General features: G+C 41.0%; 1 protein-coding gene across 4 annotated transcripts in view; it reads left to right on the top strand.

Annotated features, from left to right (window-relative positions):
* TRPM3 (transient receptor potential cation channel subfamily M member 3) overlaps positions 1–25921 on the top strand; it is a 621784-nt gene that overhangs the window by 421874 nt on the left and 173989 nt on the right. For all 4 annotated transcript variants that reach the window (XM_065406154.1, XM_065406153.1, XM_065406152.1 and 1 more), the window contains exons 2-3: positions 13684–13763; positions 14505–14709. In XM_065406154.1, the coding sequence (XP_065262226.1) occupies positions 13684–13763; positions 14505–14709 (285 nt within the window). The remainder of the gene's footprint in view (positions 1–13683; positions 13764–14504; positions 14710–25921) is intronic.

Raw genomic sequence — 25921 nt, 5'->3', positions numbered from 1 at the left:
CGGGAGTGGCTGTGGAGTAGCACCATTCCACTGGAGGCATTCTGACTGTGGAGTGCAAATGACAGCAGATTGTCTTCTGTTGCAGTGCCAGGGGTGCACTGAAGAATGGTGCTTACAATTTCTTTTTGAATATGCAACTTCTCTCCATGTCAATGGCAGTCCAAGGAAGGTGCAAGCATGAAGGGGATGACGGATGAGGTCATGGCCCACCCTCTTTTGGAGCATATTTTCCCCCTGGCCTTGCACAAGGACAGAACGAGCACTGGGTTAGTGACTGCCCCCTGGTTCGGTGCTCAACGGGCTGAAAGCCTCTCCCGCCCAGCTCATTTGTACACCTGCTCAGAGGCAGCCATAGTCTGTGTCAAAATGTCCATTTCTGACCCTGTTTGTTGAGACACTTCCTAGTTATACCCATGTGATTTTAGCACTGTTCCTAATTTTCTCGAGCATAATACAGCAACTAATAGTACTGTATGCTCTTGTTATCCTGTGTACTGTTCCCTTCGCCAAACCTTTCTAGCATGAATATTTTTGCTAATATAATACATTTGGCTTACTGTTCACATGATTTTTGTTGCAAGTTCCACTCAGATAAAAGGTCATTTCATTTGTGCTGTCCTGGGAGCTTAGACTCTCAGAGCCTTGGCTTGAGCTGGGGCTTTCAGATTCCCAATTTTGCAGCAGGGAGCCTGGAAACACAGGAAGCTGTGGCATGGCAGGACTGCCATGGGACCACAGACCCTGGAAATCCGGGATCCCTGACCCCATGATAGTCCACGTAGTGGGACTGCCGTGGGCCTGGAAAGTCCCCTAAACTGCAGACTGTGGAAACCCCGAGTCCCCAGCAGCCTGCCAGGTAAGCTGGCAGGGAACCAAGAAGGTTTCCACTGGAAATCTTCCTGTGATTGGACAAAATTTCATCAAACCCAAACTGTTTTTATGAGATATTTTAGGTTTGTTGGAAAATTTCCAACCTCAGTCTGTACCTTCTGTTCTCAAAATTGTGGAGCCTTCTACTGGCCGGCTGTTGCAGCAAAGGGTAATATATTGTCCAGGAATCAGCTGGCAGATTTACCTGCAGAAAGAGGACATGTTCATGAATTTTGTGGGTGGAATTTAAGAATGCTGAAAATTTGGCCCTCAGATTTTTTTTATTTTTGCATCAAAGCTATTTTCTGACATAAGTGTCTCCTGGTCAACGTCAGGTTTCCATTGTAAGCCTGAGCTTCATTGCCTTACAAATTCCCTTTTGTGATCACACCCCATTTCTGTAGTAACCACCCCCAAAAGCAATGGACCCTTAATGCCTGGACATAGCTGTAAATTTTATACCCTGGATTAAGAAAATTTCAATAAATAGTCATTCTGCTTTAAGATTGTTAAACAAAAGGCCTTTTTAAAAAATAAATGTATGGGTCTTTTTTAATAAAAGGAAAATGGGGGGAAGAAATGTCTCATTGCTGGGATTATCAACTTTAAGAGAGCTGTTTTATGCTTTTAGTTTCTAGTGTAATTTGATTTCTCATGAATCTGTTAGTCATAGCCTAGTCTATAGAGTATTGGAGCATTTGATCTGCAAACTCATTTTCTGCAATATCTTTCTGTAATTTCCTTCTGTTGTAGAAATCACTCTACTGCTCTTTCTGCAGTGAAGGCCCATTAATGTGCCCAGTCACACATTAAGGCAAAAATGAGTGATTTTGGCAGGCAGTCCAAATCTGTGTCTAATAACCTCCAAGAGCCCAAGTAATGTCAAATTAGTCCTGCATATCGCACAGAAAACTTATGGGGATGGCTTTGTTTTCTCGTTATCAATCAGTTCACATCATTAAAGTTCTTTGAAAATAAAGAAAAACGAATATGAAACTAAAATATTTCCATAATGTTTAATCTTTATTCCTTCATTGTACTAGATGGTTATGTAGATATTTTTACTTTTATGCTGCTTGAAATATGTGCTTGCAACTTGCCCCCATTAGTAAAATTAATTGGATTTGGTCTCTTAGTATCATACCGTAACACTACCCATATGTCAGATCATGCTACATACAAATAGAAGATAGTCTTACATTTTTCCTATTGTTGGAATTTTCTTAATTTACTGTATATGGGCAAAGAGCTCCAACCATCAGGCACTCAGCATAAGGAATTCTTCTCTCCAAATCTTTCAGTTGCAGGCACTATACTATATCTCAAGACGGATAATAGGTTTAGCAAGAAGTATAAATCCTTTCTATGCTATTTGAAACCAATGGTGTTTTCAAAGCAATAGACAAAAATTTGAAACATGCCCATGTACATGGTGTTATGCAATAGTAATTAATAATAAATCATATAACACATTTCATCCCCAAAGCTTGGAACATACTTTATAAGCTAAACAAACTGATAGACTAACAATTGTACAAGTGTATTCTGTCTTCTGTGAAATGCAGCCACTTATAGGGTGGAATGCAGCAGTTGCATGACAACATAATTCCTTAGGTTGTGAAGAAGAATATTGTATGTTTGGAGCATCTGTTATTGTTATGTATTGTATTGCACATGGCTAGAGAATTCAGAGGGTGATCCTTTGCATTTGAAACTGCAAGTGCAAGTTAAGCAAACAGAATGTGATTATTGGAGGTATAAAATCCACTAATTTTGAGTTCACTTGGAGTCAGCATGGTGAAGCTTTTGGGTTTGAGTGGCAGGTATTTTGAGGTTTACCTTCAGTTTCATCTTGGTGCAAAATTCCAAGGGAAAGTTGAATTAACAGTTATCCCATTGTGAGGGAACAGTGGGGGGGAGGCAGGGGCGGACCTCTCAGCAGACCCACAGAACACCAGGGCCATCTTCAGGATCATCAGGCTGAATTGTCAGGAAACCAGGTTTTTCTTCTACTCTTGCCACTAGAAGCCATTACTGAAAGTGTTTTGCAACAGCATGGCCATCTGCTCCTTCTGCCTGCAACTGGCTACTCCTTTCCTCACTCTGTCTACAGCCGGTCGCCATGCCCAGTGAAGAGTCAGCAGCAACAGATGCAGAGAATGTTGGGAGAGGCAGCATCAGACTCCCCCTTGCTTTGGTGGGGGTTTTTGAGGTGATTTCAAGTGAGAGATACCCAGGGTTGGGAGCAGACCCTAGGTTAGGGTTACCATATTTCAACACTGAAAAAAGAGGACACTCCACGGGGGCCCTGGCCCTGCCCCAACTCCGCCCCTTCCCCACCCCCTTCTCCGCCCCAACCCCGCCCCTTCCCCGCCCCCATTCCAACCCCTTCCCCAAAGTCCCTGCCCCAACTCTGCCCCCTCCTCTGAGCACCCCACATTCCCCCTCCTCCCTCCCGCTCTGATCTTGGTTGGGGGTTGCTAAGTGCTTCCCTGCTCCCCACTCGCCCTGCAGCCCCTGCACCCCCCGCCCCTGCAGCCTCTGTGACCCCCGCTCCCCACTCGCCCTGCAGCCCCTGCACCCCCCCGCCCCTGCAGCCTCTGTGACCCCTGCTCCCCACTCACCCTGCAGCCCCTGCACTCCCCCCGCCCCTGCAGCCTCTGCGCCCCCTGCCTGCCCTGCTCCCCCGCTCCCCCGGCAGCCTCTGCCTGGCGGGGGCTTTGGACGCTCAGCGGCGACCGGGGCGGCGCGGGTCCCTGTAGCCCCGGCACACGCCGCACTCCCCGCCCCTCGCCGCAGTCTCCTTCCTGCCGCCGCCGAGCACGTTCCCCGGCCTGTCTGTCCCCGCTGGAAACAGCTCCCGCGGCGCCGGGGCCGCAGGAAGGGTCCCCCAGTGGCCGGGGGTTCCCCGCCCCCGAGGGAAGCCCGAGCCGCTGGCTGGGCCCGGGCTCCTTGTGGTCCTGCGGGCTCGGCTGGGGCGCGTGGTCTGCCCGGCCTGCGGGGGCAGCAGCGGCCCCTCCGCCGCCTTCTGCGGCTGCACCCCCCCGAGCTCGCTACAATGTAGCTGGGGCGGCTGGGCTGCGCTGCGGACCCGGCAGGTCGTGCTGGGGCCGGGCGGACCCTGGCTTATGCCTCCCTATTTTCCCGGACAGGTTCGGCTTTTTGAAAATTCCCCCCGGACGGGGATTTGAGGACCAAAAAGCCGGACATGTCCGGGGAAATCCGGACGTATGGTAACCCTACCCTAGGTGCATGGGGAGAGAGTGGATGAAGAAAACCCCAGGTGAAAGAGAGGCTGGAGCTTTCCACCTGGGGGAAGGAGAGGTTCCCATGGGCAAGGAGAGGAGAAAATGTGGGGGTTTTCACACATGCATTAAGGGTAGGTCGGAGGATTTCAGAAATCAAAACAGACCAAAAAATCCAATATATACTCTTCTTTTTAAAAAAAAAAAAAAATCTTCATGATTTTTTTGGGTCTGATTCATGCTTTTTAAATATTTGAAGTTTACAACATTGGAATAGATTTTAAATTGCTGGTGCTAAAAAGCTATCACAGTTGAATCACGCAACACATATTTCCTACTTATGTCTTTATCCACATACATACAAATGCACACACAATTGTTGTGGTAATCAATAATGTCTAAGAATTAGAAACACAGGTACGTGGAGTTTGGATTCAAATGAATCAGTTGGCTGAGATTGGTAGTGGCTCTACATAATTATCAGCAAAAACAACGAGGAGTCCTTGTGGCACTTTAGAGACTAACACATTTATTTGGGTATAAGCTTTCGTGGGCTAAAACTCACTTCATCAGATGCATGGAGTGGAACATACTGATGAAGTGGGTTGAGGCCCACGAAAGCTTATGCCCAGATAAATGTGTTAGTCTCTAAAGTGCCACAAGGACTCCTCGTTGTTTTTGTTGATGCAGACTAACACGGCTACCACTCTGAAACCTGGCATAATTATCAGTGTAGAAATTCTTGAAATACCTTTTTTCTTCAGAAAATTTTAGACCATAGCCACTTTAAACAGACTGTTTGTTTATTGCTCCTTAGAAACTCAGGAAAATACAGAAGTATATCACTGAAACAAGTAAGAATCGAGTGTTAAAAGTCCATTGACCAAATTGTTCCCTCCATGTGGCAAAACACAGGAAGGTGTTAAGGGAAAGAAATATTATGAGGATTTCTTTGCATTTCCTCCACTTCATCCCTTCAGTTGATCGCCACAGGGACTGAACTGCTGGTTTGCCCCCAAATCCTGTAGATCCTGGTGGAGGGAGGGTGTCCATGGGACACCAGGCTCTGCACCAATTCTAGGACCTTGGTACATGCCTGCCCGCGCGCTCCCCACCCCCCTTCTCTCTCACACACACTTGGGGCAGGTCTCATAGGGTATGTCTACGCCAGGGGTCGGCAACGTTCGGCACGCGGCTCGCCAGGGTAAGCACCCTGGCGGGCCGGGCCAGTTTTATTTACCTGCTGACGCGGCAGGTTGGGCCGATCGCGGCCCCCACTGGCCGCGGTTCGCCGTCCCGGGCCAATGGGGGCGGCGAGAAGCGGTGCGGGCGAGCGATGTGCTGGCCGCGGCTTCTCGACGCCCCCATTGGCCCGGGACGGCGAACCGCGGCCAGTGGGGGCCGCGATCGGCCAAACCTGCCGCGTCAGCAGGTAAATAAAACTGGCCCGGCCCGCCAGGGTGCTTACCCTGGCGAGCCGCGTGCCGAACGTTGCCGACCCCTGGTCTACGCTGTAATTCAACATCTGCAGTTGGCATGTGTCAGCTGACTCGGGCTCAGGCCACGGGGCTGTTGAATTATGGTGTAGACGTGTGGGCCCCGGGCTCTGGGACCTTCCCCGCTGTTGGGTCCCAGAGCCCAGGCTCCAGCCCGAGTCTGAACATCTACACCACAATTAAACAGCTCCTTATCCCGAGCCCTGTGAGTCCAAGTCAGCTGACAGACACCAGCCACGGGTTTTTAATTGCAGTATAGACATACCCTTAATCACTGTGCCTCCATTTACTCTTCTGTAAAATGGGGCTAATAATACTAAGTCACAGAGATGCTGAGGATAAATTAGTTCATATTTGTATAATACTTCAAAAATACAATGGGCAATAAAAATATTAAGTAGTATTGCATGGGGCAATAAAAATACTAAGTAGTATCACATGGCACCAATAACTAAAAGCTGTAATATTTTTCCATTACTTTGTGACAAGAACTCTGTGGGATATGGTGGTGTTTAAAATTGCAAACTGTTGAAGAAAATATATTTTTTCAGATTCTTCTTATATTACTACATTTCTTCCAAATACAATGTAAATGTTACATTGGGAAACTTGTGCTGATAAATGGCCATATTTTGTGCCCTCCTACTGTGTGCTGAATACAGCTTGATTTTCATGACAATTGAAGATTGTTCTTGGAACAACTCCAATGATAGTTGTCTTGGTATCAAATAGAAAAGGAACAGAGAGTACAGAAAGCAAGATACAGTAAGTGAAGGTTTAATGTCTTGGCCTCTATAGTACTACCAGTAACAACTGTCCCGTAAAAGTCAGAGGAATATTGCAATAGTCATTTTGGGGCAGACTAACGTTCCAGTTAGTGAAGTATCCTGTCTCCAACAGCAGCCAATGCCCAATGTTTCAGGGAAGACACAAACACATCATAATGCACTTAATTGTGCAATAGGGAAAGAGAAATTTCTCCTGACTACAACTAGTGATAAGCTTATTCCCCGAAACATCTGAATTGCTATAGTTTGTAATTTTGCCTGAGCTAATCTAACTGCAAATACTGTTTTTATTCATGTTGAATGGGGTTTTCAAAAGCATCTAAGGATATGTCTATACTACAGTGTTACCCCAAGGTTCTAACTCACACTCAAGCCTAATCCCCCTCCCATCTACACACAAATTGTACTAACCCAGGGTTTGGACCCTGGGTCCTAGGACCCCACAGGGGTGGAGGTTCTGAGCCTGAGTCAAGATGGGATCTAGAGTTCAAGACCTAGTGCTTTGCAGTGTAGACACACCCCACTGGACTTGTGCTGCAGGAGTCCATCAAAAGTATTCCAGAATCCCACGGGCTTTCTTTTGTCCTCTGGACAGTCAAATTTTTCCACACTGTACAGTACCAAGAACAAAAGGCTAGAGCTGCCACACTTTGGAAAGGCTCTAGGAAGTCTGGGAGATTGGTGGTTGGACTCAGGCCCGCATAATGCAGTGCAGATATTGGATCCCCAGGTTGAGACTCAGAGTTCAACAATTCATAACCTGAGGCTACAAATGAGTGTAGACACTCAAGCTGGGGTCTGCTAACTCAGATTTTACTAACCCTGGGCTTACATTGCAGTGTAGACATACTCGTAGTGAATTTAGATAGCCAATCCCATTGGCTTTCAATGAGACTGGTGGTCCCAAGTCACTTAAAAAGCAACAGAATCCTTTGTCGCTTTTTACAGATCCAGACTAACACAGCTACCCCTCTGATACTTGACACCAAGTCACTTTGTTGCTTTTGAAAATCCCACTTGTAAATATCTGACCCACTTTTTAAACGTGCAAAGTTATTTACTTTAGAAATATTCTGGTGTCTGTCCAGCTGCATTAGCCCACTGTAGAACAAGTGACAAACTTCTTTTTCAGCACTGCTTCTGCCCTGCTGAAGGTTTTTGTTACCATTGTCCAGCGGAGATTAGAGAGATTGTGACACTTTGAGCTAAGGCTGTCTCCCCATTGGTTTTACCAGCAAAGCTGAGTTTACCAGAAATTATCCTCCTTAATAGTGCTGCTTAAGGGTTCCGTGTTAATTATTTGAGCTAGTCTGAACTTCAAATTCTTAGATCAACAGTTAAACATCATTGGTACCTAGTAAATTATCTTCTTATGGAATTTATTGTCCTGAGAGATTTCTGCTGCTGACTCTTTTTAATAATCATTGTCATCTCCCATGAGAAATTGATATTCAGCTCATTACTAACTACTGTTCCTGATTTTAGGAGTCCCAATTTCACTTCATTAACAGTGAGCTGGGTTTTAAATTCTAATAGCATTTATGCTGTAGATTTCTAAATGAGCAGTGTCAGCCTTTTAAAAAGCATTGATCAAGAGAATAGAGTGCTATTCCATTGTGTAATTTACACAATATAAAACAACAAAGAAAATAGCTTTCTCTGCTGTGAATTTATGGACTATTCTCTTTATTACTACTCATATTATAGGAACAGCTACAGTATTGGTAGTTTATGGCCTCATAATGTGATAATGTTAAAGCATCTCCATAAGAGCTCCCACAGATAGAACTGTTGTTCTCTGTTGAATCAGTGGCATTTGTAGAAACTTTCCAATGCAATATCTTGTGAAAAATTCCCCACAATGTCACAGGTTGACACCAGGAGTAGTTAATGCATATTGTAGTTTATACTGATGATTTATTATTTCTGTCACTACCCAAAGGTATGATATGCACCTCCCAAGATATGATTTCTGCCCCAAGACGTTTACAAACGAAGGCCTAGATCCAGCAACTTTAAAACATAAGTAGCACTATGAAATCAACAGGACTACATGTGCTTAAAGTGCCTCACTGGACCGGGGCCTAAATTAGAAACAGTGCAGAGCGGATGGGGGAGGGAAGACAGGGCAAGTCTGTGGTAAATGCAGCCTGGGCACTGAGGTCAAAAGGACCCCAATGAAAGTTTGGAGCTTGGTCTTTCAACGTTTTGATGAGCACTCTGATTCTGATCCAGCAAAGTACTTAAGCACGTGTTCCACTTCAAAGTGAAGTTTGGACGCTTATGCAGTCATCCAAACCTTCCTTGTCCCCCTCGCTTCTCTTTGTCCCAGTCTTTTCCCTTTCGCCTCTCAGCCAAATCAAATCCCTCTCTTTAAGTCCCCAAATCATCTTACTCCTCTTCTGATTCTCAAACCTCACTCTTTAACCCCCAACAGACTCATTCGCCAGCTGTTTTCCTGACACTGGCCCCCTGTTCTCCATAGGCCCTCACCTTGGTTGGTATCACACTGAAAAGATCTCTCCATGTTTCACACTGTCTGTTTCACTCTGGCTAGCTCCTCTAGTCAAATCTTATATGCAGCAGAGATTCCCTTGGTCATAGTAACCCCAGAATGTAGTGCTCACTTTGTCCATGGGAGGCCTCTGGATACTATAACACTTGGTGAGAAATTTCAGGTATCAGCCAACCTTCCAGAGATTACCAGACCCTAGTGGAGTTTAGTAAATTTGGAAGATCTATCTGGGACAAGAATAGTGTGTGTGTCTGTGTGTGGAGAGAGAGAAACTCATCCAAACTTTTAAAAATCAAAATAAAAAGTTTAAAATTGGGTTAAGGTTTGGGCTCATTCTTATTTACTAGTCACCCATCCGAAATGTCTGATCACTTTCTTTCTGAAATAGTCAAATGTAAAATGATGATTTATAACGTTCTCCTTCTGCCTTAATGCCAGACCATTGCAATCATGCTTTGATCTTCAAATTTGTAGTCACCCAAGTCAAATATAAGTCATTGACTTTTAATTAATACAAGCATACCGCAGCTGTCCCTGTGTTTGAAATTCAAACATTTAGGTTTATGCAATGATAAATTCGTGAGAGTTGAGCAAGAAACAGTTGCAAAACCTAGGTTCCTTGGATAAATGCCATTGTTGATTAATTGTAATATATTTACATTTTATGTAGATTCTTAGCTGCTGCCCAGTAAACATTCTCGTTTCATTCTTTAGAGATTAACAATATCTCTTGTGTGGTCAGTTTCCAGTTTAATACACTGTTTCTTTAGAAGGATTTGTTTTCCTGAGTTCAACTTTCAGAATCACACTTTCACAAGCTGCCTTTCTGAAAATAAAATACAATTAAAAAAAGAGCCTGTCAGGGCTTGTGCCAGTTAAATCCAAGCTCTCAGGGGATTTGTTTTTCTTTTGGCGTCAGATTAGATGTTCAAATCAAGCAGTGTTTTTGGGCTGCGGATGAATGTCTATAGAACTCTTAATGAGGCTAATCCCACAGCAGCACATTCCAAGTAGCTAATGGGCGCAAGTTCATTGCTTACTTTAACATCTCTTGGGTCAGAATGGAGTGAATGCCTTGCTTAGTGGGCAGTCGTGAGTGCGTTATTAGCAGAATGACCAGCAGCAGTGAAATGTGGACAACATAATATGCTCTGGGACTGCCTTAGACACCACCTAAGTTTGATGCTCAGGTAAAAAAAAAAATATATACTTTATATATTATATATACACTCATCAGCCTTTGATCTGTTTTTTGTTGTTGTTGTTGTTAGTTTTGGGGTTGTTTTTTTTTACTTTTTAGAAGAGAGTAATATTGAGTTCAGGGAACTAAACTAAAAGCAAACTAAGTCTGAGGATAAAAGATGAAAGATAATTTATTAATTAAACCCATTGAATTAATTTTTGGTTTGCTAATTAGCACTGAGAGACTGTGTTTGTGGTATAATGAAAAGCAAAGACAAGCTGTGTCATTTGCTGTTTTATTAATTCGTATAGCACATCATAATTCATGTAAAGTTTATAGACTGTTCATATCTGACTTGCATAACAATATTAAAGTTAAGTTCCCCTAGTAACTTATCTCTGCCTTTGACTCTACAGTAAAGACCATGTTGCAAGTAATTTTATTATCCTTTTCATTTCTGCAAATTATCTATCTCAGGAAGTTCTTGGTTCACTGCAATACAATTGGATGCTTTCTTTTTGGGGTGGAAGGTGACAGTAAATTATGAAAAGATAAACCATAATCTTTGGTATTGTGCCTGTGGCAGGCAGGGTAATAGATCTTTTAAGACTTAAAAAGTAGAAAGCTTTCCTCTGCTAGAGTGAAAACAAGATTTTATTTTAATTTGCTTTTTAACAATTTTCCAAACATTCTTTGTGTTTTTTTAATGTAAAACAGGCATAGAAACTCAAGGGCATATTATATTTAACATATCTCATTTTTCTTTTGTCTTCAAAATCTCAATTGGAGTTATGAATAGGCAAATAAATATTGTAATTTCTAATTCTGTACATAAAATTTGCCTACTATTTAAACCTTTTTGAAATATGTGCCTGCCCACTTATTAAAAAAAATAACAAAGTATTGTTCTATGAAGTCTCTTTTGTTGTTCATTTTCTATTTGATTTTGTTGTTGTTTAGATAAATTCAGTTCCTGAACTATCTTTAAAGAAGGTACTTTAGGCATATTTTTAATTAGTGAATTCTCCAATGTCTGATGTAAATTGTTTTTGTGAATTTATATGAAAAAGGCAAAGTTCTAGGGAGCCCTGCCATGTTACTGAGGTAGAACTTTGGGGGGGGGGAGAGTATTTTGTATTACGAAATTATTTAGGAAGTCATCCAGAAATGTGGCATGTAACAGCTATTTTATGCTTCCCCAAAAGAGTATAGATGTGCCAGGCACTTACTTAAATGTTAAAATAAATAAGTAAACTTAGCATGGCTGAATTTCCCTTATTTTGAGAAATGTTAACATGTATAACAAAAGTGATTCATAAATACACTTCTTCTTATATTGGCAAACCCTTTCCTAAGGCAATAGTAGAAAGTGATACCTGAATAATAAGTGTGGCTTTGTAATTGTAATGTTTTAGTAAAACAAAACAAAGTCCTGCCCCAAAATTTTGAAGTTCCTCTCATCATTGTCCCAAGTTGTATATGCCTCGGATTTCAATGGCTACAAGTTTTCACTGTAGGTAAATATTCAATTGAAGTTTTAAAAAAAGTTCACTTTAAAAGCCTAGTTGGCTAATAAGGAGATGGCTCATTATGTGTGAAAAGTCAGTTAAATTACTAAACTGAAAATTGCCCAATTTAATATTGACTAACAGGATAGTACGGCATATAAAAATATGGTTCTTATGCATTTTACGTACTTATTTTGATTGTGTTTCAGAGCCTTTCAAGTATCTACCGGAATTCATGTAACAGAGAAAGAGAATAAAGTCTATTTAAAATTACACTCTTTTCTTGGACTTCCAGGATCTTAAAAAAATAGTTTTTCTCTGTATATTTAATATGCACACCTTGCCCCAGAGCTCCATATCATAGCAGCCCTTGCTCCACCCAGGGGGAAAGGAGTGTCTGCCATGGCTCCATCTAGAGTTCCTTAAATCCTCTCTGAGTCCTGGCTAGTGGTAGTCACTTGGGATGCCTTCTACTCTTTATGATGCCTCCTTCCGTAATGTAAAATCCTGACTTTTTTTTAAAGTGTAATCTGGTAGATTGGTTTCAAACTAAAAATAACAAGAGTAAAATGTGTAACTCCCTCAGCTAAATAGTCAATGATTAAGAACAAGGAATCCGTTCCTAGTGAAAAATGCAGAGAACAGTTTTTATTCAATGCTAAGTAATAGATTTGAGGTGATTTTACACCACTGCAGAGATGTAACATTGTTTTTAAAGTCTGCACACATGAACATTCATGTAGTCTGAAGGATTTTCTCTGATTAAACTGATTTGCACACATCCAAGAAACATGGGCCTCAGGGATCAAAATAAGTTGCAGATATTTTGTGTTGCAAGACAGTTGACAGTAAGTGGAATATCAAGCAGTGATGACTTCTCTCATCCTATCCATGTCACACTTCATTTCCTAGAGGCAGATTTTCTTTTTTTCCCACTCTTTTATATAGTCATTATCACATTGCTTAAATTTGTCTGAAACTCACTTCATGTTCCTTAAACTTCATCCACTTGGTATAGTATGTTTCATTATTCATTGCTCTCTTTCACCTGTTTGTGATTAGTATTAACAATATCCCTGTTTCTGTTGAGTAACTGTAAAAATATTATTTTATTCTTTGCATATGCTTTATAAGATTTACCTTTAGTTTTCCTTCAATCAACTGAATATTAAATGGAAATAATTAAGTTCTATCTGCAGGAATCCATTGGGTAATTTACCAGGACACTCACTCACTTGATCCATCAAGAACTACCCAGATAATTAAAAGGAGTTCAGAAACTCTGAAGATAGATTTCTCTTTTGTTCAAAAAATAAACAAACCACCAGACCTCTTCATTCTTATCTGGAAATAAGATCATACTGAGAGAAAATCTTTTGCATTACTGAGTTCATTCGTGGCTATAAGCTCAGATAGTATAAAGCAGCATAGCTTAATTTAATTTGATGGAGCTACATCAATTTACACCAAATAAGGATCTGTCCCTTTATATTTCAAAGCTTCCCTTGTTTCACATGTATCATTTCCTGCTTCGTATGTGCTCTTTTCTCCAAGACACTTTAAGTGACATTATGATATGCTGTTTAACCGCAGTTTCTACAAAATGTTGCAGTGGATAAATAGTGGATTGCAATTAATTTATATTTTAGTGGGTTTTTTAATTTCCAAAATTTTTACTATACCTCAAACATAGCCACATTAGTTTAAGTAACAGAGGACTTAAAAAAACTGTTCATAAATTGAGGACAGGTTGTTTTCTTGCCACCTAGAAAACTTTGATCAATTATTTGTTTTAATTTGTTCTGCTTTAATTATTGCTGTCATGTGACTGTAGGCACAACTATAAAATTTATCTGGCCAATAAACATGAAAATATTATAAATTTACATATATTGAACTTCTTATTGCTGTGGTCTTGAAAAGCACCCAAATTCTGATGGAAAATGTTTACTGATGCAGCATGTTTGCATGGTCAATAATTAAAGATTCTCTCCATGTTTGAGTTATCTCTTCATTTATGCTTGAAATTGTATTTAATGAACAAATAAAGATTATGGGATTTTTACCCTCTTTTTCAGGCTCAGAAATCATGGATAGAGAGAGCATTTTACAAGAGAGAATGTGTTCATATCATACCCAGCACCAAAGACCCCCATAGGTAATTGTATTGCTATATGCTACATATTGTATTGTATTGCTACATACTATGAAAATGAAACTATATAATTACAAAAAAATGACTGCGTAGATAATATTTTTTTCCAAATCTCTTGAGTATGCTGGACAAAGATTGGTTTATGTTTTGGAACCCTCAGAGAGATGGATTTCCATGAGGCATGGCACCAATACTTTATACACTCCAGAAGGTGTCAATTGAAAAACAAAACCAAAATTTATATCAGTGTTTCATTTTTAACTTGTTCATTTTCTTGGTGATGTATTCCAGTCCCTTGAATATTTGTACTCTATATTAGAGACAGAGCAGCTAGTATTGTAAGGGACTAATAGATATGAGCATCATGTATGACTAAAATATGTAGATGTCCATGTGAAAATGTTTTATTTAGCTTAATGTAGTCTGTGGGAACGTATAGAATGTATTGGGGGGCAGGGGGAATCTTTGCTTTTTTTTATATTTAGAACAAATCACTTTTTTATTTAGTTTTAAATAAAAACAAGACATAACAAAGGAGAATCACAAGTCAAAAAAAGTCATATATATATTGTAACAGTATCTTTCACAGACATTTCAAAACAAGACTTCTGACAACTCTATAAAATCACTTCAGCCTGAAAGTGACTTTCTAAGACTTTGCAATGCATACAAGAAGTTTCTTTAAATATAGCCTGTTGCATTTTTAGGCCAATAAATGCAACTAATTTTTCCTTACTGCCGTAGGTGTTGCTGTGGGCGTCTAATAGGTCAACATGTTGGACTGACTCCAAGTATCTCCATTATTCAGAATGAGAAAAATGAAAGCAGACTCACTCGAAATGACAACCAGTCAGAGAAGTGGTCCATCAGCAAGCACACTCAGCTCAGCCCAACTGATGCCTTTGGGACCATTGAGTTTCAAGGAGGGGGTCACTCCAATAAAGCCATGGTAATCAAAACCTTTCTTAGAATACTAAATAATGCTACTAACCACAAAAGGCATTCACAAAGTATCTTCCTTCTTAATTAATTCATTGAACAGTTTTACTTGCTGTAAAGCCATATGTTTTCTAGGTTTCATGGGTCATGGAAGGAAGAAGATAGTTGGACTATAACGTAAAATCAACTACAAAGGCTACAATGCTACAGGAAAAGGGCTACTGGGTATGATGATAGAGGCACTATCATTGAGTCGTTAGAGTAAGGGATAGTATGTCTGGACTACCTGGATTAGGTTCCTGACATTAACGTACTGAGTGATTAAGGGCAAGTCATTTAATATTTCAGGGAAAGTTATGTTATATGCTATGTGGTTTCTTCCAATTCACACCAAAGTTCTATGGATATTTTTCATGGGAAGATGAATAGTGAAGTAGACCAGTGTCCCGTGGTAACAGTGCTGTTTTTTCTGCAGTGTTATTCAGGTTGGGAGTGGGGCTACATCTAATTCTTTATCCTGTGCTTGGCTGTATCTTCCAGAAATTATGTGCATATCCTCTGGCAGTACCTATTCTGCCAGTGCAACACCAGCTGTTCAGGTGTGCTTCCAGGTACATTAGTAAATGTCTTGAATTCCTAGTTCCCTTTGTCCACCCTTCTAGTGTTCCCTAGAGTTGTACTATAACCAGGGCTGTCGATTAATCGCGGTTAACTCACGCGATTAACTCAAAAAAATTAATCGCGATTAATTGCAGTTTTAATTGCACTATTAAACAATAGAATACCAATTGAAATTTATTAAATATTTTGGATTTTTTCTACATTTTCATATATATTGTATTCTGTGTTGTAATTGAAATCAAAGTGTATATTATTTTTTATTAGAAATATTTGCACTGTAAAAATGATAAAAGAAATTGTATTTTTCAATTCACCTCATACAAGTACTATAGTGCAATATCTTTGTCGTGAAAGTGCAACTTACAAATGTACATTTTTTTTGTTACCTAACTGCACTCAAAAACAAAACAACAATGTAAAACTTCAGCGTCTACAAGTCCCCTCAGTCCTACTTCTTGTTCAGCCAATTGCTAAGACAAACAAGTTTGTTTACATTTACAGGGGATAATGCTGCCCTCTTCTTCTTTATAATGTCACCAGAAAGTGAGAACAGGCATTTGCATGGCACTTTTGTAGCCGATATTGCAAGATATTTATGTGCCAGATATGCTAAACGTTCATATGCTCCTTCATGCTTCGGCCACCATTCCAGAGGATGTGCTTCCATGCTGATGATGCTCTTAAAAAAAAATAGTTAATTATATTTGTGACTGAACTCCTTGGGAGTTAATTGTATGTCCCCCGCTCTGTTATACCCGCATTCTGCCATATATTTCATGTTATAGCAGTCTCGGATGATAATCCAGCACATGTTGTTTGTTTTAAAAACACTTTCACTGCACATTTGACAAAACTCAACGAAGGTATCAATGTGAGATTTCTAAAGATAGCTCCAGCACTCAACCAAGGTTTAAGCATCTGAAGTGCCATCCAAAATCTGAGAGGGACGAGGTGTGGAGCATGCTTTTAGAAATCTTAAAAGAGCAACACTCCGATGCGGAAACTACAGAACCACCAAAAAAGAAAATCAACCTTCTGCTGGTGGCATCTGACTCAGATAATGAAAATGAACATGCATCGGTCTGCACTGCTTTGGATTGTTATTGAGCAGAAGTCGTCATCAGCATGAACGCATGTCCTCTGGAATGGTGGTTGAAGCATGAAGGGACATATGAATCTTTAGCGCATCTGGCACATAAATATCTTGCGATGCCGGTTACAACAGTGCCATGTGAACGCCAGTTCTCATTTTCAGGTGACGTAAACAAGAAGTGAGCAGTATTATTTCCTGCAAATGTAAACAAACTTGATTGACTGAACAAGAGGTAGGACTGAGTGGACTTTGTTTTATTTTTGAATGCAGTTTTTTAAATACATAATTCTACATTTATTCAAGTTCAACTTTCATGATAAAGAGATTGCACTACAGTACTTGTATTAGGTGAATTGAAAAATACTATTTTTTGTTTTTTATTGTGCAAATATTTGTAATAAAAAATATAAAAAATTCTGTGTTATAATTGAAATTAATATATTTGAAAATGTGGAAAACATCCAAAAATATTATACAATATTAACAGTGTGATTAATTGATAAATTTTTTTATTCGCTTGACAGCCCTAACTATAACTTCTTCCTTCTCTATTAATTCTTGCTTCCTCCTCTTTTTCCCTCTCTTTGACAGACATCCCCCCACACTTCCTGGCTAATTCATAACATTGTTAGAATCCTGGTAAATCGCAGTCTGTCACTGTCTGGCATGTTTGGTAAACTTTAAATATATTTTATTTCTCTTACATATTGGACAGCATGCCTGTCACAGAGTCAGTAAATCAACATGCGGGAGGATTTCAAAGGATTTGAGGGTTTGAAAATCAATGGGAGCTAGGCGTGTAACTGCGATTTGTGCCTGTATCTGTTTCTGAGGTAGTAATTCTGTGAAATATCAGAACACGGTGTCACCCATGTTGAGTAGATATAGAAGCAACTAGAAAATTACAGTGTTTCCCTGAGGGTCTAACGAAACTCTAATGCCCATTCAGTGGCACCTGAAAATTGATAAAGCGAATCAACTCATATTCACTCTAACAGAAAAGAGTCTAGTTTAGTAAAATGAAATAGGATTTGTCTAAAGGGAATAAATCAAGCCACCCATTTCACAGTGCTGTATATCACATTCAGTGGAAGCAGGACGCTTCTCACCAAACCTGTGCATTTCAAGGACAGCACTCTAAAATATGGCAAGGAACAAAAAATTGTACTCATCAGTTGTAAAGTAGAAAGATTATTCCCAAGGAAATGTAATGGGAAGGGGGAAGTTACAGCCACTTCTCCAATCATGCTTAGTGAGGGGCTATCATTAACCGTTCATAAGGTGCTTGTTTTACATAACCTTCTGAATGTTTTGAGAGCTTCCTCCCTCAGACTCCCCAGATAGCCACTGACTCTTTATCTTTGGTCATTCTCTGTAACTATCTGGCAGGCATCACTGTTTCTCTGCTTTTAAATTTGGTGACACTCTGTTTTACCATAGAATAAATGCACTAGAATAAATAAAGTGTTTTTGGAACCTCTCACTCCTTTCTGATGTGAGATATTAAGCCTGAGGGAGAGGGAAAGGGTTTTTATGTAATCAGAAGTTCCTAAGGGGACACCATTCACTATGGGATAGAACTCAAGGGAAGCTTGAAAGCAAGGCTAAATTTGAAACAGTCAGTATTGGAGCCCAGCAATCCTGCCACCACATCCCAAAATAATAGAAGGATAGTTTGGATGAACTATGGAGGGGTCACTAGAAGAAAAAATCAAATCTGTTAGTCAAAGTTAGTGTTCATTTCAGAGGATGGGTGAAAATTCAGGCTGATTTTTATATTGACTTAACCAGTTCAGCCACCTTTATGCATGACTGCTGCTCCATCAAGAGAAATCTTACAGTATTGGACTGGAATACTAAAAAAGAGAACACAGAGATGATTTTCATATATAGAATTCTAAGGGATACAGTAAATGATATTTCTACACTATGTGGGCCAAATTCTGCCCTGAGGTATAGATGTGCAATTGCCACTGAAGTCTATTATCACATTTTAACAAACACTAGAGCACCAATACTATAGCATCTAATGGTAACTTTTGACTTAGTATATTTATGGAAAACCAGTACATATTATTATGGATAATCGTATCTGTGACATGCTGGTATTCTATTAAACAGCTGTTGGAGGAACTCTGGACTTATTTTAACAGTACCAGAGAATAGGAAGAACCAGGAAGACATTTGCATCCTGCCAACCATTCAAAGTCATTAAATCACAAGAAAACAAACAAGTTCTGAATGGATGAAAAGCTTCCATAAAGCCGCCAGACATTCAGAAAGTCTATTGATGGGAAAAATGCCTTCAAATCGTAGCCATTCACTAGAAATCTCTGAATAGCTGAGCTTCTTACACGCTATTGCAGATAAAAGGATACAAAGCTCAACATGCATATGACCAAAGTAAGGTGAGGACAACCATGAAAGCAGGTCTGCAGAACTGTAATGGTGACTGCTTTTTTTATGATAAACTAAAGAGGTAATGAGATAAGTGTCTCCCTTAAAGGCCACCCTTATGGTGCCTGACAGCCCTAGCACTGGTGGCAGGAAAGTGTGGTGTGAGAGCTGGGTAAGTACGTAAGCTTAGTTGTTGTGGTTCTAATAGTGAAAAGAATGAAACCTATACAGTACCCGACTGTGCATCTGAATTTACCTTCTACAAGTCTCTCCTTTTGCCAGACAACCAAAGATGCAGCATTCTGAAAAGACTGAGATGGCTGATTTTTTTCAGACGAACTAGATGGCCATTATTGCCAGAGATTAAGTGAGAAAAATGAGCAGCCTCCAGAACTTTGAGAAATAAGACATAGATAAAGAGACAAATGCATATCAAGCCTTGGGGCCTTGCATATTTTCAGGAGACTTAACACTTCCCCTCACATTAAATGCAATATATAAGTGTAGCATAAAGTTACTCCAGTTAATTTCCTGAGTATAGGTAAAATCTATTGTATCTCATTTAACCTGTATGGTAATTCTTTGCATATGCTGAGTTTTAGTGGCAACCATTGTAGATGATTATTATACCCACTTTAAAAATGGATAAAACTGCAAAACAGCAAGGTTAAGTGACCTGCCGAAGATCACACCAATAGTCAATGGAAGAATTTGTACCTTGTAGAACATGCTCTGAAGCCTAAGAATTGATGGTATTCAGCAAGATAAAACAGAATTGAGTAATATCATCCAGATCTGTGGTAATCACAAAACTATAAAATCTTGAAGGATTAAGAGCTGTGAGGATGACAGGTATTTTATTAACAGAAAGACAAATGAAAATATAGGCCTCCACCACCCACAAGTTATCCATGGGACAGATACAGGGAAAACTTGATCTCTGTTTATATTTAAATAAAATGGGGGGAGGGATAGCTCAGTGGTTTGAGCATTGGCCTGCTAAACCCAGCGTTGTGAGTTCAATCCTTGAGGGGGCCACTTAGGGATCTGGGGCAAAATCAGTACTTGGTCCTGCTAGTGAAGGCAGCGGGCTGGACTCAATGACCTTTCAAGGTCCCTTCCACTTCTAGGAGATAGGATATCTCCATTAATTTATTTATTTATTTTATTTTAAAAGGGTTTCAAGTATCTGATAAATAATAATGTAACTGTTTCCCCTTTTGTAAGTATATTATTTTCAGTTGAAATACAGTTAAGTTACCATTAATACAAAGTGACAGGGAATGTACAAGTACTTTGCAAGTGGTCAAATGTAGTGTTATAGAGATCTATCAATGATCAATATTCAACAATTCTGCCACTGAGTAAATGAGTTTACTAGTGATTATCATTATATCCCTTTTTAAATTGTAGTGAAAATCAAGAGCAAAGCTACAATAAGGCCATAATAACAAAAAAACAAATCAATACAGAACAGTAACAGAGGAGAACATAATAGACTGAACATCCTCAACAAAATTGGGTCATACCATTCCTTTTAATGGTTCAAACTTCATTTTTCCTCCAGAAAGGTAAAACAAAAATTCCCAAAAGGCATTAATTTTGCTAATATCATCCCGTTTGTGAAAAACTAAACTCCACGGGGCTGCTAAATTGGCTTCACTGGGTGTGTCCTGACATAACTGAGGACATTATTTGGCCTCATGCTCATTGTAAGAATTTCTGCCATATTTGTACAAATAATTAAGTGTGATGCCAACACTGTTCTCAGTTTTCTTTTTAAAAAGTTGATTTTTTTAGGGTAGACATAATGAATCACGTTCTGCGAATTTGTCAGTGTTGTTGTAGCCATGCTGGTCCCTGGATACTAGCGAGGCAAGGTGGGTGAAGTAATATATTTTATTGGACCAACTTCTGTTGGTGAGAGAGACAAGCTTACACAGACCTGAAGAAGAGCTTTGTGTAAGCTCAAAAATTTGTCTCTTTCACTAATGTGTCGCCTATAGGACTAACCTGCTTGCTTTTATATATATAAAAGTTTAAGTATAGTTTAAGTGTTTGTTTTTTTAAAATAGGTTTATAAATGTATATTAAAAATAACTTTGGCTGTAATGCAAAAGACCTACAGGCCATATCCTGTATGGTAAGCTAAAGCAAAGTTAACATATCTATATTAAAATCTTTTACTCAAAAAGCAAAGTTAACCTTTATCTTGTTTTTCCTATACCCAAATAAAGTACCTACGCCTATAACCTTAAACTAATAGACAATGGAGAATGGCATAGGGGGGTTTTCAATGTTGTACCCACAGACTTAACAAGTACACCACAAAAGACTGATGTGCGTACATACCTGTCATCAATATGCACATACATATTAGCTTATGGGTAAGTGTACCCTAACATTTCTGTGGGTGAAAAATAAAATTTGGGCATAGCAAAAAGGATTTCTGGCACTTTGCCCTATAAAAGAGGTGACCCACCTCAATAAAGTACTCCATTTCTTACTTAACTCCATTCTCACTTTACTCCATCTCCATTCTCACTTACTTACTTCCTCCACTCCATTTACTTACTATTATTAATTTTAATGAAAAGTCTTTAAGGCTATATCTGTCTCAGTGTAAGCTTCCTGTCATACCCCCGAGGGTCCTTTGTAAATTCTGTGGAGCCTGATTCAGAACACAAACTTTTATCTTCTAATCAAACAAATTGGCAAGCCTAAAACCCAAAAACCCATACTAATTAATATTAATAATTATTATTAATATTATTAATTATTTAAATTAACTAATTAAATTCCCATATTATCCACATTAATATTATCACTACACCCTAAATCAGGCTACAAATGGAAGTTGGTCCCACCTTGTCTTTCTGAGATTTTGTGAGACATACCATATGAAATGATCAGCGAAAGCCTGTCTAGTGATATTCTATCCCATATTTCATCAATGTTATGTATTTGCCTACAGCATTACTAATTCAGAGTATCTACTTTCTGTTCACATCTCCGGCATATATGCGATGGTGATACATTTTTAGTAACATTTAAAGTAGTTTTCCAGTGCCTATTGTGGAATTAAATTTACCATTCTCTTTTCCATTTATCCTTTTAATGTTTGAGGTGAATCATTTGGATAAATTAACTCTCTTATGGCAGAATATATTTGAGATTAGATTACAGTAGTTGTTGAGATCAGTTAATAAAGTGGTATTTCCTCATTTCTTGTAACAATTGAGTGTCCTATAATACTACACCCACGTTTCTAGATCTGAAATCAGGGCCGGCTCTAGGATTTTTGCTGCCCAAGGCAAAAACAATTTTGGCCGCCCCCCCCCCCCCCCGTTTTTTAATTACCCCTACCCCCACCCCCGGCCCCGCCTCAACTCCGCCCCTTCCCCAAATCCCCAGCCCTGCCTCCTCCTCCCCCCAGGCTCTCAAGCCTGGGAGGGAGAGCAGCGGCGCGCGAAACAGCTGTTTCGCACGCCGCTCGGGATCTCCCCCTCCCTCCCAGGTTTGAGAGCCTGGGAGGGAGGGGGAGACTCCGAGTGGCCGCGGCGCGGGCGCCGCTTCTCCCCCTCCCTCCCTCCCAGGCTCTCGAGTCTGGGAGGGAGGGGGAGCAGCGGCGCGCGCCGCGGCCGCTCGGGATCTCCCCCTCCCTCCCAGGTTTGAGAGCCTGGGAGGGAGGGGGAGACTCCGAGTGGCCACGGCGTGGGCGCCGCTTCTCCCCCTCCCTCCCAGGCTCTCAAGCCTGGGAGGGAGGGCGAGTAGCAGCGCGCGAGCGGCAGCAGCAGCGGAGGTGAGCTAGGGCGGCCAGGGCACATTTTTAGGGGCGGCATTCTGGCGCCGGCCATGCCGCCCCTAAAAATGTGCCGCCCCAAGCACCAGCTTGTTTAGCTGGTGCCTAGAGCCGGCCCTGTCTGAAATTAGTCAACATTTTCTTTGTTTTTATAAAATGGTTAATCCTGTTAATACTCAGCAAATACATTACAAAAATTCACCCTTCAAATGTATATACAATATTTGTGGTGCGGCCAGTATTCGCACAGGTAGACAGAAAATAACAGGTTTTGCAAGTTTAAGCAAAATCTTCTTTATAAACATTTTCTTGAACTCAATATTTAAGTTGTTAAATCTTTAGAGTTTCAGGTTCAATTTCCATGTGTTTTTTCCCTCTTCCAATCAAAATAAAACACACATGCAGACACAAAAAAGAAGAGACTCTATTAATGTTAATTATTTTTATTGTAATTAAGCACAATGTGCTCAGCACTGTACCAGACATAAAAATACAGACAATTTTACCCACAAAGAGCTTACTGTCTAGCCATAACAGAGACATACTAGACAAGATGTACTGGATAGCCCAGAAGAGGAAATAAGTAGGATTTTGTTTTAATAAAATGAAATTGTATATAAACCTACAACAACAAATCAAAACTCAGAATTTGCAGAGCTTGTAGCACAGCTCACTGGAATATAGTTACCCAGCTTCCATGTATTAATCTCTCATCTCTTTGTTGGCACCAACCTTCTGCTGTTTTATCAAATTATTTATATATCTTTTAAATTGTTTTATTACCAAAGGCCTCTGGGCACTAAATACAAATCTTCCCCCACCCAAAAACTAGCTACATGGCTCAATCAATAAATTGCTGAGTTTCTTCAAAACATTTGGGGTTTTATTTGCCAAGGACCGGCACTTTGCCACATTGCTATGGTCCTCTGCCCACATGTTCTGCTCCTGAAAAAGATCTCCCTCACACAAAGGAGCAGTAAAGGGCTGGGAAAGAGGCTGAGCCGTGCTAACTTCCATCATCTTTTGAAAGAGGTTGGAAGAATGGAGACAGGAAAATTAAAAGTCAATGTCATCAACAGATCTTCTCCTGGGTGGAGAGATACCATCCAACAGATGTGTTAGCTAGATTTGAGAGATGCAGTAAAATGTTTTAAGGCACCTGTTTGAAAAGCTTGAGAATCCCTCTTTAATGAATAAGAGGTACCTGGTTTACTAAGTAAGTCATTATTGTATTTAGGTGGGCTCCTAGTGAATTATAAAACAGTACATAGTATGCCATCAGGTTTTAGATCAATCCCAAGAATACATGCATGCAAAACGTTGCTTGAATGTCTGTTACTAATTAAACTCCAAAATATGAAAAATGAATTGACTGAACAGAGATTTTGGGGGTCTGGTCCTTGGTAGACCAGGTGGGAACAATCATGCATTGCTACACTGTGCATTGAATTTAAGGACCAAATTAAACTGCTGTCTTGAATTTATCCTCTTCTTTTTAACACACAAATAATTCTTGAACCCCTTTCATTAACTGGGATATTAGAATCCTATACGGATTTCTAATTAATTCTGCTTTGCTGAACTAAAGTTGCTTTGATCATGGTTATACAAGGTTGGATGGATGATGGCTGCTTGAAAGGTTCACAGTGAACTAAATACATTAGTTCTATTTTTAATAACTTCCTGCTAATCCAAAGTGTTCAAATGATACTTTTAACATGCTCATTGAGTGGCTAGCATATGTTTGCAACTGCAGAAGACAGAAAGTTTATTACTGTGGAAAAGGCTTCGTGTCCCTTACATTGTTCTTTTATGTTGAAATGCATCATTGTGGCTATGAGGCAGGTAAACAGATTTGGCAGATACAGCTTCTCATATGTAGCTTCAATGTGTTGTATTTTATTAAAGAGTCTTGGAAATCAGCCACACCTAAAAATGCATTTTAGGTTTTAAAAAGTATAGGAGATTTGATAAAACTGCGCAGAAGAGATCTTAAAAAGCCGTTAGTGCAGGGAGAGAGAAACAAGGGGGGATAATCTATAATCCTTTGACATTAAACCATGAAAAAGACAATGGGTTTTATTTTTTGACATAGCAAATTATTAATATTCAAAATACATTTACAGCATTTGAAATAATAAGGGTTCTGGAGAAAAAAGTGAATGAAATACACTAAGGCCTAGATCAGGGGTGGGAAAACTATGGCCCGTGGGCCACATCTAGCCCATCAGACCTTTTAATCTGCCCTCAAGCTCCGGCTGGGGAGCAGAATTGGGAGCTTTCCCCACTCCGGTGCTCCAGTCGGGGGCTTGCCTTGCTCCACTCCATGTGGCTCCCAGGAGCAGCCAGGGGGCTCTGCATGCTGCACCTGCCCCAAGCACCACCTCTGCAGCTCCCATTGGCCAGGAACTGTGGCCAATAGGCAGGGCCGGCTCCAGGCACCAGCCCACCAAGCTTGTGCTTGGGGCGGCACCTGGAGGGGGGCGGCGCGGCGCTCCGGCTCCGGGGAGAGCGGGGCCGCGACCGGGCTCGCCGCCCTCCCCGCGGCGCTCCGGCCGCTGGGGAGAGCGGAGCCCCGGCCGGGCTCACCGCCCTCCCCCCGGCGCTCCGGCCGCCGGGGAGAGCAGAGCCCAGGCCGGGCGTTCCGGCTGCCAGCGGAGCCGCGGCGGGCTCGGCGCCCTCCCCCCGGTGCTCCGGCCGGTCGGGGAGAGCGGCCAGTGGCTTCAGGTAAGCACCGCACAGATGCTGAACCCGAGCTGCCCCGCGCCCCAATACCCAGCCCCAGCCCTGATCACCCTCCAAACCCTTTGATCTCAGCCCAGAGCAACCTCCTGCACCCCAAATCCCTCATCCCCCAGCCCCACACAGAGTCTGCACCCCCAGCTGGAGCCTCACCGCCCCCCATGTGCGCCCCAATTCCCTGCCCCAGCCGAGAGCCCCCTCCCGCCCTCCGAACCCCTCCATCCCAGCCTGGAACACTCTCCTGCATCCTAAACCCCTCATCCCCAGCCCCACCCCAGAGTCTGCACCCCGAGCCAGAGCCCTCAATTCCCCCATGTGCCCCAATCCCATGCCCCAGCCTGCCCTCCATACAATTTCCATACTGAGATGTGGCCCTCAGGCCAAAAAGTTTGCCCACCCCTGGCCTAGATCCAAATCCCATTGAAATCAATGAGTGCTCCCATTGACTTTCTTGGTATTTGAAAAAGGCCCTAAAATACTAAAAAGAATATTAATAAAGACCCTATCCTGCTTCTGTTAGCTAATGAGAGTTTTGCTCTTGTTTATAATGGGAGCCGGATCAGGCCT

The sequence above is a fragment of the Emys orbicularis genome, chromosome 6 (assembly GCF_028017835.1).
Source record: "Emys orbicularis isolate rEmyOrb1 chromosome 6, rEmyOrb1.hap1, whole genome shotgun sequence".
Lineage (NCBI taxonomy): Eukaryota > Metazoa > Chordata > Testudines > Emydidae > Emys > Emys orbicularis.
This window is presented reverse-complemented; position numbering and strand designations above follow the sequence as displayed.